This window comes from Oncorhynchus mykiss, chromosome 1, assembly GCF_057628025.1.
Source record: "Oncorhynchus mykiss isolate SJ-2025 chromosome 1, ASM5762802v1, whole genome shotgun sequence".
Lineage (NCBI taxonomy): Eukaryota > Metazoa > Chordata > Actinopteri > Salmoniformes > Salmonidae > Oncorhynchus > Oncorhynchus mykiss.
The window spans coordinates 27,574,497-27,591,238 of NC_143022.1; the positions used below are offsets into that span (position 1 = coordinate 27,574,497).

At 42.1% G+C, this 16,742-nt stretch overlaps 1 protein-coding gene across 1 annotated transcript in view; it reads right to left on the minus strand.

Moving 5' to 3' along the window:
• Nucleotides 1–16,742, minus strand: part of LOC110520038 (cadherin-13) — a 603,183-nt gene that overhangs the window by 341,493 nt on the left and 244,948 nt on the right. The window contains exon 4 of the mRNA XM_090218153.1: nucleotides 8,016–8,129. Within this exon, the coding sequence (XP_090074279.1) occupies nucleotides 8,016–8,129 (114 nt within the window). The remainder of the gene's footprint in view (nucleotides 1–8,015; nucleotides 8,130–16,742) is intronic.

Here is a 16,742-nt window from a genome sequence, read left to right on the forward strand (position 1 = left end):
TCATGAGGAAGGTGAGGGATCAGTCCAGAACTACACTGCAGGACGTGGTCAATGACCTGAAGAGAGCTGGGACCACAGTCTCAAAGAAAACCATTAGTAACACACTACGCCGTCATGGATTAAAATCCTGCAGCGCACGCAAGGTCCCCCTGCTCAACCCAGCGCATGTCCAGGCCCGTCTGAAGTTTGCCAATGACCATCTGGATGATCCAGAGGAGGAATGGGAGAAGGTCATGTGGTCTGATGAGACAAAAATAGAGCTTTTTGGTCTAAATTCCACTCGCCGTGTTTGGAGGAAGAAGAATGATGAGTACAACCCCAAGAACACCATCCCAACCATGAAGCATGAAGGTGGAAACATCATTCTTTGGGGATGCTTTTCTGCAAAGGGGACAGGACGACTGCACCGTATTGAGGGGAGGATGGATGGGGCCATGTATCGCGAGATCTTGGCCAACAACCTCCTTCCCTCAGTAAGAGCATTGAAGATGGGTCGTGGCTGGGTCTTCCAGCATGACAACGACCCGAAACACATAGCCAAGGCAACTAAGGAGTGGCTCCGTAAGAAGCATCTCAAGGTCCTGGAGTGGCCTAGCCAGTCTCCAGACCTGAACCCAATAGAAAATCTTTGGAGTGAGCTGAAAGTCTGTTTTGCCCAGCGACAGCCCCGAAACCTGAAGGATCTGGAGAAGGTCTGTAAAATGGGCCAAAATCCCTGCTGCAGTGTGTGCAAACCTGGTCAAGAACTACAGGAAACGTATGATCTCTGTAATCTCTGTTTCTGTACCAAATATTAAGTTCTGCTTTTCTGATGTATCAAATACTTATGTCATGCAATAAAATGCAAATTAATTACTTAAAAATCATACAATGTGATTTTCTGGATTTTTGTGTACCTATGATACAAATTACAGACCTCTACATGCTTTGTAAATAGGAAAACCTGCAAAATCGGCAGTGTATCAAATATTTGTTCTCCCCACTGTACATCACGTCTGAACCATTGAATTGCGACTCCACTTTGTCTCTATACTGACGTTTTGTCTATTTGATTGCCTTACTGAAGGCATAACTACACTGTTTGTAATTGGCCATATTCCCAGTACCTTGCCACGGTTAAATGGGGTGGTTCTCGCTTTCAGTTTTGCACAAATGCTGTCATCTGTTAGAGCTGTGTCACATTGCTATATGGCTTGTGTATGTAAGCTGTCATGTTTTCTCTCAATGGCCATGTATTGTAGCAGTAGGAAATGCACTTGGAGCTGGAGGTGGGAGACGGTCAACAGAGTTTGAGAAGCTTACAGGTGGCAGGGAAAGTTTACTGAGTTAAAGAGTATAAGTGGCATTTTGAGTGATTAATAAAAGAGAGAGAGCGAGAGAGGGGAAAGTGAAAAAAAGAGTGAGAGCCCAAGCTAGCAAGTGATTGAGAAAAAAGTGGGCCCAGCTAACAATTCTAAGGAAAGAGAAAGTTTTTGTAATGTTTCCCTAACGTTTGAGTGACCAGTGACCAACATTTTATCTAATCTATGTTAGCAAAACACTTTTTAGCATGTCTTGGTATTACATGATGACCAAACCAGACGTGCGCCATCACGTGCATGTTGATTTTGTACCCCCACACCAGACACGATAAGGACACGCAGGTTGAAATATCAAAACAAACTCTGAACCAATTATATTAATTTGGGGACAGGTCGAAAAGCATTAAACATTTATGGCAATTTAGCTAGCTAGCTTGCTGTTGCTAGCTAATATGTCCTGGGATGTAAACATTGGGTTGTTATTTTACCTGAAATGCGCAAGGTCCTCTACTTTGACAATCCACAGGTAAAATGGCAAACCAAATTCCTTTCTCGTCATCTCTCCCCCTTCCTCAGGCTGCTGTTTTACTTCTTTGGACTTTATGTGGCGGTTGGAAACCAACTTTACGGTGAATTACTACAACCGACTGGAGTGTGGACATCAGCTCATCTTTCAATCATGCTCCTAAACACCAGTGATGAGAACACATATGCTCCTAAAAACCAATGAGGTGATGGGAGAGGCCGGACTTGCAGCGCGTTGAACATCACAAATAGAACCTATTTCTATTTTAGTGGCCACGAAGACGCTCGCTGAGGCGCTCGAGCAGTGTGGGTGCAATGATTGAATAACATGTATGTGTATATTTATTTTGCAACGCTCGAGCACGCCATGCGAGCGGTGTGGTCAGCATGCCAGAGTTCCCTTAAGGTCAAACAGACCATACCCAGAACGCGGTTACCATGTTCTCAGAATATATAATATCAATGTTTTAGGCACGTTTCATGGGATGTTGCAGGACCAATCATGTGTTCAGTTTTCTGAGGGTGAGGAGAATATTCCATCAACCAAACACACACAGAACATGGTTGCCATGTTCTCAGAATATAAGATATTAATGAATGTTCCTTGCACAATACAGGAACAATACTATGAACATATGCTATTCAGGTTCTCCTGATATGAAATAGCTACAGTAGTCCTGGAACGCCAGGGGGAGAACATATGATAGACCCTATATCAAATCCATTCCCTTTCCCAGGCTCACCCTCATAGGGGCAACACATGGGAAATCAATGGCTACCATGATGGTGGTGAGGAGGATAAGGAGGAGAAGCTGTATCCATTTTGAAAATAAATAGTGCCTGTTCTCCGATGTATAGCTGCCATCAGATAAAATAGCATAACTATGGTGAGAAGGTGAGCGCAGGGAAAGAGAGAGAGAGAGAGCGAGATAGAGAAAGGCTTGGTAGTGGGAACATTCCCAGCACAGTCTTACTGAGCTTCTTCATAAGATTGTAACATAATCTCTCTATGGAGCGATGACTACTCCAAATCAGGAGCATGTCAACCCTCATCTCGTTCTGCCATCAGTGGAGGCACATCACTGATGCATGACATACAAGGATCATGCAATATACTGTAACACTGAAATGAATCTTGTACGGACAGAAAATAAAGGATACTGTGTGTCTGTATCTACCGTATGCAATCAGTAAGTGCCTGAAGAAAACAATTCCAAGGTGTATGTTTTCTTTTCAACTAATTTAACAGTTTGTCCATAACACCTATAGAACTCCTGTAAGCCAATCTAATCTGCTGACTGTAGGTCTCCCTCACGCTCCCTGTCTCTTTCTCTCACATTGGGGGCATGACACTTTGCCTTGGTGCTTACCCACCACTGAGAGCCACAGGGGGAGGGAGGAAGGCTATACTATGAATCCTCCACAGACCCCTCAGGGACCCAAAGTTCCCCAGATACCACAGGACAGAGGGGGAATAGAGAGAACTTAGCTTCAGAAGAACTCTCCAGTCTGCAATTATCTATTATGTGCATTGCTCAGCTTTGTGATGTCTCTCTTTTAAGGTTTCATTTTCAGACTCTCTTTCTGGGTGTTCTGAGAAGAGGTTGATTCTTTAGTCTCATCTGCAAAGCTCTCTCTCTCGGTCGCAGACACGCACAGACACACACACACACACACACACACACACACACACACACACAGTCCTGAAAATACATTGCTTCATGTCTTAGTGTTCCTTCTGCAAATGAGGCTGTGAGGACTCAATTATGGAAGGTATAACCTCTGTAAAAGTCCAATAGCTGTTCCACATAAACATTTTAAATCTATTCCTGTTTTTACAGATGGTCTGTAGGCTTGAACCTGTATGTCTGAGTTCCTAAATGGAACAGCAGTAAAATGGGCCCTCCATCTATCTCATCTAAGCTGAATTACTTGTACACACATTAACACCAAACAACTCTGATCAAATGACCTAGCCACCAATGTATTCCGAAAAATCAATCAAAGAACTTGAGCATGGTACTGACTAAATGTTGTTTTTTATCAACCCTTGGTAACATAACCAGATAAGGATGTCAAGGATCTAGCCTTTTTATTAAAAAGGAATACATCAAGTTATATTCATCGAGTCATATATTTGTTTTGACTGTCATCCAAAACGGATTGGGTAGTTTTAGTAGTAGTAAAAATAGAAAAATATCCAATTCAAACACACACAGTTTTATTTGTGAGGGGTAATTGTTTATTCTGCTTAAATGCTAATTATTCTTGTTATTCAAATCAAATCAAATTGTATTTGTCACATGCATAGTGAAATGCTTACTTACAAGCCCTTAACCAACAATGCTTTTTTCTGGGATATTGGTGTTGATGTGAGCCATGAGCAGCCTTTCAAAGCACTTATTGGCTACAGACATGAGTGTTACGGATCAGTAGTCCTTTAGGGAGGTTACCTTAGTGTTCTTGGGCACAGGGACTATGGTGGTCTGCTTGAAACATGTTGGTATTACAGACTCAGTCAGGGAGAGGTTGAAAATGTCAGTGAAGACACTTGCCAGTTGGTCAGCGCATGCTCGGAGAACACGTCCTGGTAATCCATCTGGCCCTGTGGCCGTGTGAATGTTGACCTATTTAAAGGTCTTACTCACATCGGCTATGGAGAGCGTGATAACACAGTCGTCCAAAACAGCTGGTGCTCTCATGCATGCTTCAGTGTTGCTTGCCTCGAAGCGAGCATAGAAGTAATTTAGCTCGTCTGGTAGGTTCGTGTCACTGGGAAGCTCGTGGCCCTGCTTCCCTTTGTAGTCTGTAATAGTTTTCAAGCCCTGCCACATCCGTTGAGAGTAAGAGCCAGTGTAGTACGATTCAATCTTATTCCTGTATTGACGCTTAGCCTGTTTGATGGTTCGTCGGAGGGTAGAGCGGGATTTCTCATAAGTTTCCAGGTTAGAGTCCGGCTCCTTGAAAGCGGCAGCTCTACACTTTAGCTCAGTGCAGATGTTGCCTGTTATCCATGGCTTCTGGTTGGGGTATGTAAGTAATGTCACTGTGGGGACGACGTCATCCATGCACTTATTGATGAAGCCAGTGACTGATGTGGTGTACTCCTCAATGCCATCGGAAGAATCCCGGAACATATTCCAGTCTGTGCTAGAAAAACAGTCCTGTTGCTTAGCATCTGCTTCATCTGACCACTTTCTTATTGACCGAGTCACTGGTGCTTCCTGCTTCAGTTTATCTTGTAAGCAGGAATCAGGAAGACAGAATCACAGTCAGATTTGCCAAATGGAGGGTGAGGGAGAGCTTTGAACGCATCTCTGTTTGTGGAGCAAAGCTGGTCTAGAATTTTTTTCCTCTGGTTACACATTTAACCTCTTGAACATCTGGGGCAGTATTTCATTTTTGGATGAAAAACGTTCCCGTTTTAAACAAGATATTTTGTCACGAAAAGATGCATATACAGTGCCTTGCGAAAGTATTCGGCCCCCTTGAACTTTGCGACCTTTTGCCACATTTCAGGCTTCAAACATAAAGATATAAAACTGTATTTTTTTGTGAAGAATCAACAACAAGTGGGACACAATCATGAAGTGGAACAACATTTATTGGATATTTCAAACTTTTTTAACAAATCAAAAACTGAAAATTTGGGCGTGCAAAATTATTCAACCCCTTTACTTTCACTGCAGCAAACTCTCTCCAGAAGTTCAGTGAGGATCTCTGAATGATCCAATGTTGACCTAAATGACTAATGATGATAAATACAATCCACCTGTGTGTAATCAAGTCTCCGTATAAATGCACCTGCACTGTGATAGTCTCAGAGGTCCGTTAAAAGCGCAGAGAGCATCATGAAGAACAAGGAACACACCAGGCAGGTCCGAGATACTGTTGTGAAGAAGTTTAAAGCCGGATTTGGATACAAAAAGATTTCCCAAGCTTTAAACATCACAAGGAGCACTGTGCAAGCGATAATATTGAAATGGAAGGAGTATCAGACAACTGCAAATCTACCAAGACCTGGCCGTCCCTCTAAACTTTCAGCTCATACAAGGAAAATATTGATCAGAGATGCAGCCAAGAGGCCCATGATCACTCTGGATGAACTGCAGAGATCTACAGCTGAGGTGGGAGACTCTGTCCATATGACAACAATCAGTCGTATATTGCACAAATCTGGCCTTTATGGAAGAGTGGCAAGAAGAAAGCCATTTCTTAAAGATATCCATAAAAAGTGTTGTTTAAAGTTTGCCACAAGCCACCTGGGAGACACACCAAACATGTGGAAGAAGGTGCTCTGGTCAGATGAAACCAAAATTGAACTTTTTGGCAACAATGCAAAACGTTATGTTTGGCGTAAAAGCAACACACCATCCCCACTGTTAAACATTGTGGTGGCAGCATTATGGTTTGGGCCTGCTTTTCTTCAGCAGGGACAGGGAAGATGGTTAAAATTGATGGGAAGATGGATGGAGCCAAATACAGGACCATTCTGGAAGAAAACCTGATAGAATCTGCAAAAGACCTGAGACTAGGACGGAGATTTGTCTTCCAACAAGACAATGATCCAAAACATAAAGCAAAATCTACAATGGAATGGTTCAAAAATAAACATATCCAGGTGTTAGAATGGCCAAGTCAAAGTCCAGACCTGAATCCAATCGAGAAGCTGTGGAAAGAACTGAAAACTGCTGTTCACGAATGCTCTCCATCAAACCTCACTGAGCTCGAGCTGTTTTGCAAGGAGGAATGGGAAAAAAATGTCAGTCTCTCGATGTGCAAAACTGATAGAGACATACCCCAAGCGACTTACAGCTGTAATCGCAGCAAAAGGTGGCGCTACAAAATATTAACTTAAGGGGGCTGAATAATTTTGCACGCCCAATTTTTCAGTTTTTGATTTGTTAAAAAAGTTTGAAATATCCAATAAATGTCGTTCCACTTCATGATTGTTTCCCACTTGTTGTTGATTCTTCACAAAAAAATACAGTTTTATATCTTTATGTTTGAAGCCTGAAATGTGGCAAAAGGTCGCAAAGTTCAAAGGGGCCGAATACTTTCGCAAGGCACTGTAATTGACAGCTTTGGAAAGAAAACACTCTGACGTTTCCAAAACTGCAAAGATATTGTCTGTGAGTGCCACAGAACTAATGCTACAGGCGAAACCAAGATGAAATGTCATACAGGAAGTGAGTCAGATTTTGAATGCTCTGTGTTCCAATGTCTCCTTATATGGCTGTGAATGCGCAAGGAATGAGCCTACACTTTCTGTCGTTTCCCCAAGGTGTCTGCAGCATTGTGACGTATTTGTAGGCATATCATTGGAAAATTGACCATAAGAGACTACATTTACCAGGTGTCCGCTCGGTGTCCTCCGTCGAAACTATTGCGTAATCTCCAGGTGCGTGCATTTTTCCATTTTGGTCAGAGGAGAAACCAAACTGCCACGAGTGATTCATCATCGAATAGATATGTGAAAAACACCTTGAGGATTGATTCTAAACAACGTTTGCCATGTTTCTGTCGATATTATGGAGTTAATTTGGAAAAAAGTTTGCCGTTGTAATGACTGAATTTTCTGGTTTTTTTCTTAGCCAAACGTGATGAACAAAACGGAGCAATTTCTCCTACACAAATTATATTTTTGGAAAAACTGAACATTTGCTATCTAACTGAGAGTCTCCTCATTGAAAACATCCGAAGTTCTTCAAAGGTAAATTATTTTATTTGAATGCTTTTCTTGTTTTTGTGAAAATGTTGCCTGCTGAATGCTAGGCTTAATGCTATGCTAGCTATCAATACTCTTACACAAATGCTTGAAAAGCATTTTTTGAAAATCTGAGATGACAGTGTTGTTAACAAAGGCTAAGCTTGTGAGCCAATATATTTATTTCATTTCATTTGCGATTTTCATAAATAGTTAACGTTGCGTTATGGTAATGAGCTTGAGGCTATAATTACGCTCCCGGATACGGGATTGCTCGTTGCAACAGGTTTTAACATGCTGGTAGAGATTAGGTAGAATGGATTTGAGTTTCCCTGCATTAAATTCCCCGGCCACTATTCACAGTGGAGAGGCATGTTTTCACTGGAATATGGTTTTCAGTGGAATATGGTGGTAAACTCACCACAATCCGTCTATTAGTGTATCAGAAGGTGTCCGAGGTGGGACGGACAGGTGAGGCTTACCGTGCCAATGACTTTCGGGAATGGGGGCTCCATGTTCTCACTGACATGCATGCGGGGGGCGAACAGGGCTCTCTTTGATCTGTAGGGCTGGATCTGTCCAAGGCCAAGGATCTCCTTTGAACACACAGAGGGAGGGGTGGCATTAAAACAACATATTGTATAGTTTATACATTACCTATGTGGTCTGGTGTGGCTCAGTTGGTAGACTATGGAGTTAGCAATGCCTGGATCATAGGTTAAATTCCTGCTGGGGCCACCCATATATAAATGTAGGAACTCACTTTAGTAAGTCCCTTTGGGTAAAAGCGTCTGATAAATGGCATATATACAGTCAGTTCTAAAAGTACTGGGACAGTCATACAGTTTTGGTTGTTTTGACTCCATACTCCAGCAATGAAATGACACAATGACTATGAGGTTAAAGTTCAGACTGTCGGCTTTAATTTGACGGTATTTCAATGCATATTGGGTGAACCGTTTAGATATGACAGAGCTTTTTGTGCATAGTCACCCCATTTTAATTCACATGTACCGTACATATACTGTACCACTCAAAAGTTTGGACACCTACTCATTCCAGGGTTTTTCTACATCGTAGACTAGTAGCGAAGACATCACAATTATGAAGTAACACATATGGAATCATGTCGTAACTAAAAAAGTGTCAAACAAATCAAAATATGTTTTATATTTGAGATTCTTCAAAGTAGTCAGTCTTTGCCTTGATGACAGCTTTGTACACTATTGGCATTCTCTCAACCAGCTTCATGAGGCAGTAACCTGGATTACATTTCAATTAACAGGTGTGCGTTGTTAAAAGTTAATTTATGGATTTTCATTCCTTCAGTATTCGGAAGGTTGGATGACTGAGGTGCCCAAAGTAAACTGCCCGTTACTTAGGCCCAGAAGCTAGGATATTAATGGTAGTATTGGATAGAAAACACTCTAACGTTTCTAAAACTGTTAAAATAATATCTGTGAGTATAACAGAACTGATTTGGCAGGCGAAATCCCGAGGACAATCCATCCAGGAAAATTATTTTTTGAGGTCATTCGACTTTCCAATGCTTTTCTATGGGAAAGCCAAATTATTTGGTCCCAGATTGCAGTTCCTATGGCTTCCACTAGATGTCAACAGTCTTTAAAAATTGTTCAATTTTATTATTTTTTTTAAATGAAGAAGTAGTTGTATTCTTTCTAAGTGTCACAGAGGAGGACTCTAGTATTTTGGTGAGCATGAATGAATGCGCGCTCCTTATTGTTGTTTTTTCCGGTATTGGAAACAGTTTATTCCGTCTTAAATTTGATTGATTATTTACATATTAGGATACCTGAGGTTGGATTAGAAATGTTGTTTGAAATGTTTGGACCAAGTTTATAGGTTACTTTTTAGATTCGATTATAGGCATGTTGGGTGAGTTGGAACAGGTGTTTTTCTGAATCAAATGTGCCAAATACATTTTAGAGATATAAAGAAGGACTTCTTTGAACAAAACGACCATTCATTGTGTAACTGGGATATTTGGGATTGCAAAAATATGAAGATCTTCAAAGGAAAGCAATACATTTTATGGCTATTTCTGACTTTTGCAATTTTTTTTATTTAACTTTTTATGGCTGCAGGGGTAGTATTGAGTAGCTTGTATGAAAAGGTTCCCATTGTAAACGGCCAGCTCCTCAGTCTCAGTTGCTAATATATGCATATTATTATTAGTTTTGGATAGAAAACACTCTAAAGTTTCCAAAACTGTTTGAATAACAGAACATTTGCAGTTGATATATTATCGATTATATATTTTAAGAACAACCTGAGGATTGATTATAAAAAATGTTTGACATGTTTCTGTGGACATTATGGAAACTATTTGGAATTTTCGTCTGCGTTGTCGTGACCACTCTTTCCTGCGGATTTCTGAACATAACGTGACAAACAACGGAGGTATTTTGGATATAAAAATAATCTTTATGGAACAAAAGGAACATTTGTTATGTAACTGGGAGTCTCGTGAGTGAAAACTTCCGAAGATCATCAAAGGTAAACAATTAATTTGATTGCTTTTCTGATTTTCATGACCAAGCTTCCTGATGCTAAGTGTACTTAATGTTTTGTCGAGCGATCGATGAACTTACACAAACACTTGGATTGCTTTCGCTGTAAAGCATTATTTCAAAATATGACACAATAGGTGGATTAACAAAAGGCTAATCTGTGTTTTCCTATATTGCACTTGTGATTTCATGAATATAAATATTTGTAGTAATATTTATTGAATGCTATTCAGCGGTTGTCGATGACACTTATCCCGATAGGGGGATTGCAGCCATAACAAGTAAACCAGGTAGGCAAGTTGAGAACAAGCTCTCATTTACAATTGCGACCTGGCCAAGATAAAGCAAAGCAGTTTGACACATACAACAACAACACAGAGTTACACATGGAGTAAAACAAACATACAGTAAATAATACAGTAGAAAAATAAGTATATATACAATGTGAGCAAGTGAGGTGAGATAAGGGAGGTAAAGGCAAAAAAAGGCCATGGTGGCGAAGTAAATACAATATAGCAAGTAAAACACTGGAATGGTTGATTTGCAGTGGAATGTGCAAAGTAGAGATAGAAATAATGGGATGCAAAGGAGCAAAGTAAATAAATACAGTCAGAAAATATGTAGTTGTTTGGGCTAAATTATAGATGGGCTATGTACAGGTGGAGTAATCTGTGAGCTGCTCTGACAGCTGGTGCTTAAAGCAAGTGAGGGAGATAAGTGTTTACAGTTTCAGAGAACTGGAAGGAGAGGCAGCCAAAGGAACAATTGGTTTTGGGGGTGACCAGAGAGATATACCTGCTGGAGCGCGTGCTACAGGTGGGTGCTGCTATGGTGACCAGCGAGCTGAGATAAGGGGGGACTTTACCTAGCAGGGTCTTGTAGATGACCTGGAGCCAGTGGGTTTGGCGACGAATATGTGGTGGGTAGTATATGGGGCTTTGGTGACAAAACGGATGGCACTGTGATAGACTGCATCCCATTTACTGAGTAGGGTTTTGGAGGCAATTTTGTAAATGACATCGCCGTAGTCGAGGATTGGTAGGATGGTCAGTTTTACAAGGGTATGTTTGGCAGCATGAGTGAAGGATGCTTTGTTGCGAAATAGGAAGCCAAGATGTTTGATGTGAGTTTGGAAGGAGAGTTTACAGTCTAACCAGACACCTAGGTATTTGTAGTTGTCCACATATTCTAAGTCAGAGCTGTCCAGAGTAGTGATGTTGGACAGGCTGGCAGGTGCAGGCAGCGATTGTTTGAAGAGCATGCATTTAGTTTTACTTGTATTTAAGATCAATTGGAGGCCACGGAAGGAGAGTTGTATGGCATTGAAGCTCGCATGAAGGGTTGTTAACACAGTCTCCAAAGAAGGGCCAGAAGTATACAGAATGGTGTCGTCTGTGTAAAGGTGGATCAGAGACTCACCAGCAGCAAGAGCGACATCATTGATGTATACAGAGAAGAGAGTCGGTCCAAGAATTGAACCCTGTGGCACCCCCATCGAGACTGACAGAGGCCCGGACAACAGACCCTCCGATTTGACACACTGAACTCTATCAGAGAAGTAGTTGGTGAACCAGGCGAGGCAATCATTTGAGAAACCAAGGCTGTCGAGTCTGCCGATGAGGATGTGGTGATTGACAGAGTCGCAAGCCTTGGCCAGGTCAATGAATACGGCTGCACAATATTGTTTCTTATCGATGGTGGTTAAGATATCGTTTAGGACCTTGAGCGTGGCTGAGGTGCACCCATGACCAGCTCTGAAACCAGATTTCATAGCGGAGAAGGTATGGTGGGATTCGAAATGGTCGGTAATCTTGTTTGTTGACTTGGCTTTCTAAGACCTTTGAAAGGCAGGGTAGGATAGATATAGGTCTGTGGCAGTTTTGGTCTATAGTGTCTCCCCCTTTGAAGAGGGGGATGACCGCAGCTGCTCTCCAATCTTTGGGAATCTCAGACGACACGAAAGAGAGGTTGAACAGGCTAATAATAGAGGTGGCAACAATTTCGGGAGGTAAATTTAGAAAGAAAGTGTCCAGATTGTCTAGCCCGTCTGATTTGTAGGGGTGCAGATTTTGCAGCTCTTTCAGAACATCAGCTGACTGGATTTGGGAGAAGGAGAAATGGGGAAGGCTTGGGCGAGTTGCTGTAGGGGGTGCAGTTCTGTTGACAGGGGTAGGGTAGCCAGGTGGAAAGCATGGCAAGCCGTAGAAAAATGCTTATTGAAATTCTCAATTATAGTGGATTTATCGGTGGTGACAGTGTTTCCTATGTTAGTTAGGGATGTACATTTTAGAATTTTTGATCGTCTTCCTAAGCCAGGATTCAGACACGGCTAGAACATCCGGGTTGGCAGAGTGTGCTAAAGCAGTGAATAAAACAAACTTAGGGAGGAGGCTTCAAATGTTATCATGCATGAAACCATGGCTATTATGGCTACAGAAGTCATCAAAAGAGAGCGCCTGGGGAATAGGAGTGGAGCTAGGCACTGCAGGGCCTGGATTCACCTCTACATCACCAGAGGAACAGAGGAGGAGTAGGATAGGGGTACAGCTAAAAGCTTTGAGAATTGGTTGTCTAGAATGTCTGGAACAGAGAGTAAAAGGAGGTTTCTGGGGGCGATAAAATAGTTTCAAGGTATAATGTACAGACAAAGGTATGGTCGGATGTGAATACAGTGGAGGCAAACATAGGTATTGAGTGATGATTAGAGAGATATTGTCTCTAGAAACATAATTGAAACCAGGTGATGTCATCGCATGTGTGGGTGGTGGAACTAATAGGTTGGATAAGGTATAGTGAGCAGGGCTAGAGGCTCTACTGTGAAAAAAGCCAATAAACACTAACCAGAACAGCAATGGACAAGGCATATTGACATTAAAACCTGTTAAAGAGGCTGCGAATTTTTGCAGCTTTTTGTTAAAAATCGCGCAACATTTCAACGTCCTGCTACTCATGCCAGGAATATAGTATATGCATATGATTAGTATGTGTGGATAGAAAACACTCTGAAGTTTATAAAACTGGTTAAATCATGTCTGTGACTATAACAGAACGCGTTTAGCAGGAAAAATCCCAAGGAAAACCCTAAAAATATCCCTCCGCCAGTCTCTGTATTGTCTATGGCAAGGGAAAATAGATAGGGCCCTGTTTACAATGCCTACAGCTTTCACACGATGTTGCCAGTACTGTCAATTGATTTTAAATTAAATTAATCCTTGGTAAAATGAGGAATAGGCACTTCCTGTCGTCGAGCACACCACAGGAAGTAATGAAAGAGAGAATGTGGACTATGATTTCAAAACGTGCTGCTATTGAATACAGATCGATTATTTGATCGATTATTAACGTTTACTAATACCTAAGGTTGGATTACAAAAGTAGTTTGAAGTGTTTTCTCAAAGTTTATAGGTAACTTTTAACATTTTTAAAAATGACGGCTTTCGCCGAAAAGCATTTTAAAAATCTGACATGTTGGCTAGATTCACAACGAGTGTAGCTTTAATTGAGTACCCTGCATGTGTGTTTTAATGAAAGTTTAAGTTGTATCGAGTGATCATAAGGGTCCAGTGAGCAGTGAGGTTGGTTGGGGTAACGGCAATTCAGACAGCTAGCCGGGCCATCGGTAGCAAGCTAGCATAGGATGGAGGTCTGTTTTTAGCCACCTCGTGCATTTCCGTCGGCAGATTAGTGGGGATCCGTGTGGTTACCCCATAATGTTAACTTTCACTGCTATGCAGATGACACACAGATGTACATTTCAATGAAACATGGTGAAGACCCAAAATTGCCCACGCTAGAAGCCTGTGCTTCAGACATAAGGAAGTGGATGGCTGCAAACATTCTACTTTTAAACTTGGACAAAACAGAGATGCTTGTTCTAGGGTCCCAAGAAACAAAGAGATCTTCTGTTGAATCTGACAATTAATCTTAAGTGTTGTACAGTCATCTCAAATAAAACTGTGAAGGACCTCGGCGTTACTCTGGACCCTGATCTCTCTTTTGATGAATATATCAAGACTGTTTCAAGGACAGCTTTTTTCCATCTACGTAACATTGCAAAAATCAGAAACTTTCTGTCCAAAAATGATGCAGAAAAATTCATCCATGCTTTTGTTACTTGTAGGTTAGACTACTGCAATGCTCTACTTTCCGGCTACCCGGGTACAGCACAAAATAAAAAATGTGATCATATTACTCCGGTGCTAACCTCCCTACACTGGCTTCCTGTCAAGGCAAGGGCTGATTTCAAGGTTTTACTGCTAACCTACAAAGCATTACATGGGCTTGCTCCAACCTCTCTCTCTGATTTGGTCCTGCCGTACATACCTACACGTACGCTACGGTCACAAGACGCAGACCTCCTAATTTTCCCTAGAATTTCTAAGCAAACAGCTGGAGGCAGGGCTTTCTCCTATAGAGTTAACTTTTTACCCCCCTTGGGTTGTGCCGTGGCGGAGATCTGTGTGGGCTATACTCTGCCTTGTCTCAGGATGGTAAGTTGGTGGTTTAAGATATCCCTCTAGTGGTGTGGGGGCTGTGCTTTGGCAAAGTGGGTGGGGTTGTATCCTTCCTGTTTGGCCCTGTCCGGGGGTATCATCGGATGGGGCCACAGTGTCTCCTGACCCCTCCTGTCTCAGCCTCCAGTATTTATGCTGCAGTAGTTTATGTGTCAGGGGGCTAGGGTCAGTTTGTTATATCTGTGGTACTTCTCCTGTCTTATCCGGTGTCCTGTGTGAATTTAAGTATGCTCTCTCTAATTCTCTCTTTCTCTCTTTCTTTCTCTCTCTCAGAGGACCTGAGCCCTAGGACCATGCCTCAGGACTAACTGGCATGATGACTCCTTGCTGTCCCCAGTCCACCTGGCCGTGCTGCTCCAGTTTCAACTGTTCTGCCTGCGGCTATGGAATCCTGACCTGTTCACGGGACGTGCTACCTGTCCCAGACCTGCTGTTTTCAACTCTCTAGAGACAGCAGGAGTGGTAGAGATACTTTTAATGATCGGCTATGAAAAGCCAACTGACATTTACTCCTGGGGTGCTGACTTGAGGCACCCTCGACAACTACTGTGATTATTATTATTTGACCATGCTGGTCATTTATGAACATTTGAACATCTTGGCTCTGTTATAATCTTTACCCGGCACAGCCAGAAGAGGACTGGCCACCCCTCATAGCCTGGTTCCTCTCTAGGTTACTCCCTAGGTTTTGGCCTTTCTAGGGAGTTTTTCCTAGCTGACATGCCTCAACACCTGTATTGCTTGCTGTTTGGGGTTTTAGGCTGGGTTTCTGTACAGCACTTTGAGATATCAGCTGATGTACGAAGGGCTATATAAATACATTTGATTTGATTCGGTAGAGGGGATCAATCCAATTGGCAAAATAGATATAGTTAAATTGACCCAAGAAACATTGTCCGATAGACCTATTCAGATAGCAGCCGAATAGACAGCTAAAGATTAGCGGGCCGCAGATGGGCGTTCAGGTAACGTCGCGACGGAGTGGACAGTTTGATAACTCCCTCGGGCAGATTACGTCGGTAGTCCAGTCGTGAAGGCCCGGTGGGGCTCCGCATTGGCAGTAAAACGAGTCCGGATAGGTGATTGTAGCCCAGGAGTGGCTGATGAAACTCTTCAGCTGGCTAGCTCCGGAATAATTTATGTTTGCTCCGGGATCGACGTAAGCCAATAGTCACACGGATAGCAGCTAGCTAGCTGAGAGATCCAGGTGTAAATGTCCAGAGCTTGTGGTTGAAATCCGGGGACATGGAGAGAAAAATAGGTCCGGTATGTTCCAGTAAACTGGCTAGCTTCTGGCTATCTTCTGGCTAGCTTCTGGCTAGCTTCTGGCTAGCTTCTATTGTGGATTTCAGATTTATGGTAAATAATATATTTTTTTAAATTGGTGAGGCAGGAGAGTGTTTTGAAGTTGAGTTTTTGGAAAATAAAAATATATAAAAGATATGCGAAGAAAGGTGTAAATATATATATATCTGGGACACGACAAGACGAGGACAAAGGATGTCTGACTGCTATGCCATCTTGGGATGAATAGGTTGGAATCTGTTTGGTTGGAAAATGTTTTTAATGCTTTTGTATGTGGGGCGCTGTCCTCAGATAATTGCATAGTGTGCTTTTGCCGTAAAGCCTTTTTGAAATCTGACAACGCGGCTGGATTAACAAGAAGTTGATCTTTTAAATTATGTATGAAAGTTTAATAGTACGATTTTTGTCATTTGAATTTGGCGCTCTGCAATTTCACCGTTAGTTGTCGAGGTGGGTCGCTTGAGACACGCCTAGCCCAAAGAAGTTTGAGCCAATCATTTGTGTTGTGACAAGGTAGGGGTGGTAAACTGAAGATAGCCCTATTTGGTAAAATACCAAGTCCATATTATGGCAAGAACAGCTTAAATAAGCAACGAGAAATGAAAGTCCATCATTAATTTAAGACATTTCAAGAACTTTTAACATTTCTTGAAGTGCAGTTGCAAATACCATCAAGTGTGTCACGGCTCCTCCTCTGCATTGCAGGGGCGGTTCCTCCTGCAGGCAGAGGAGGGTCGTTAGTGATTAGAGTCACCTGGGATCAGAGTATTTAAACTGTCACTAATCACCTCTCTCTCTCCGCTCCTCCAGGTATGAACCTGTTTTGTTTGTTCTTTTGTAGTTTTCACTCAGTCATTCA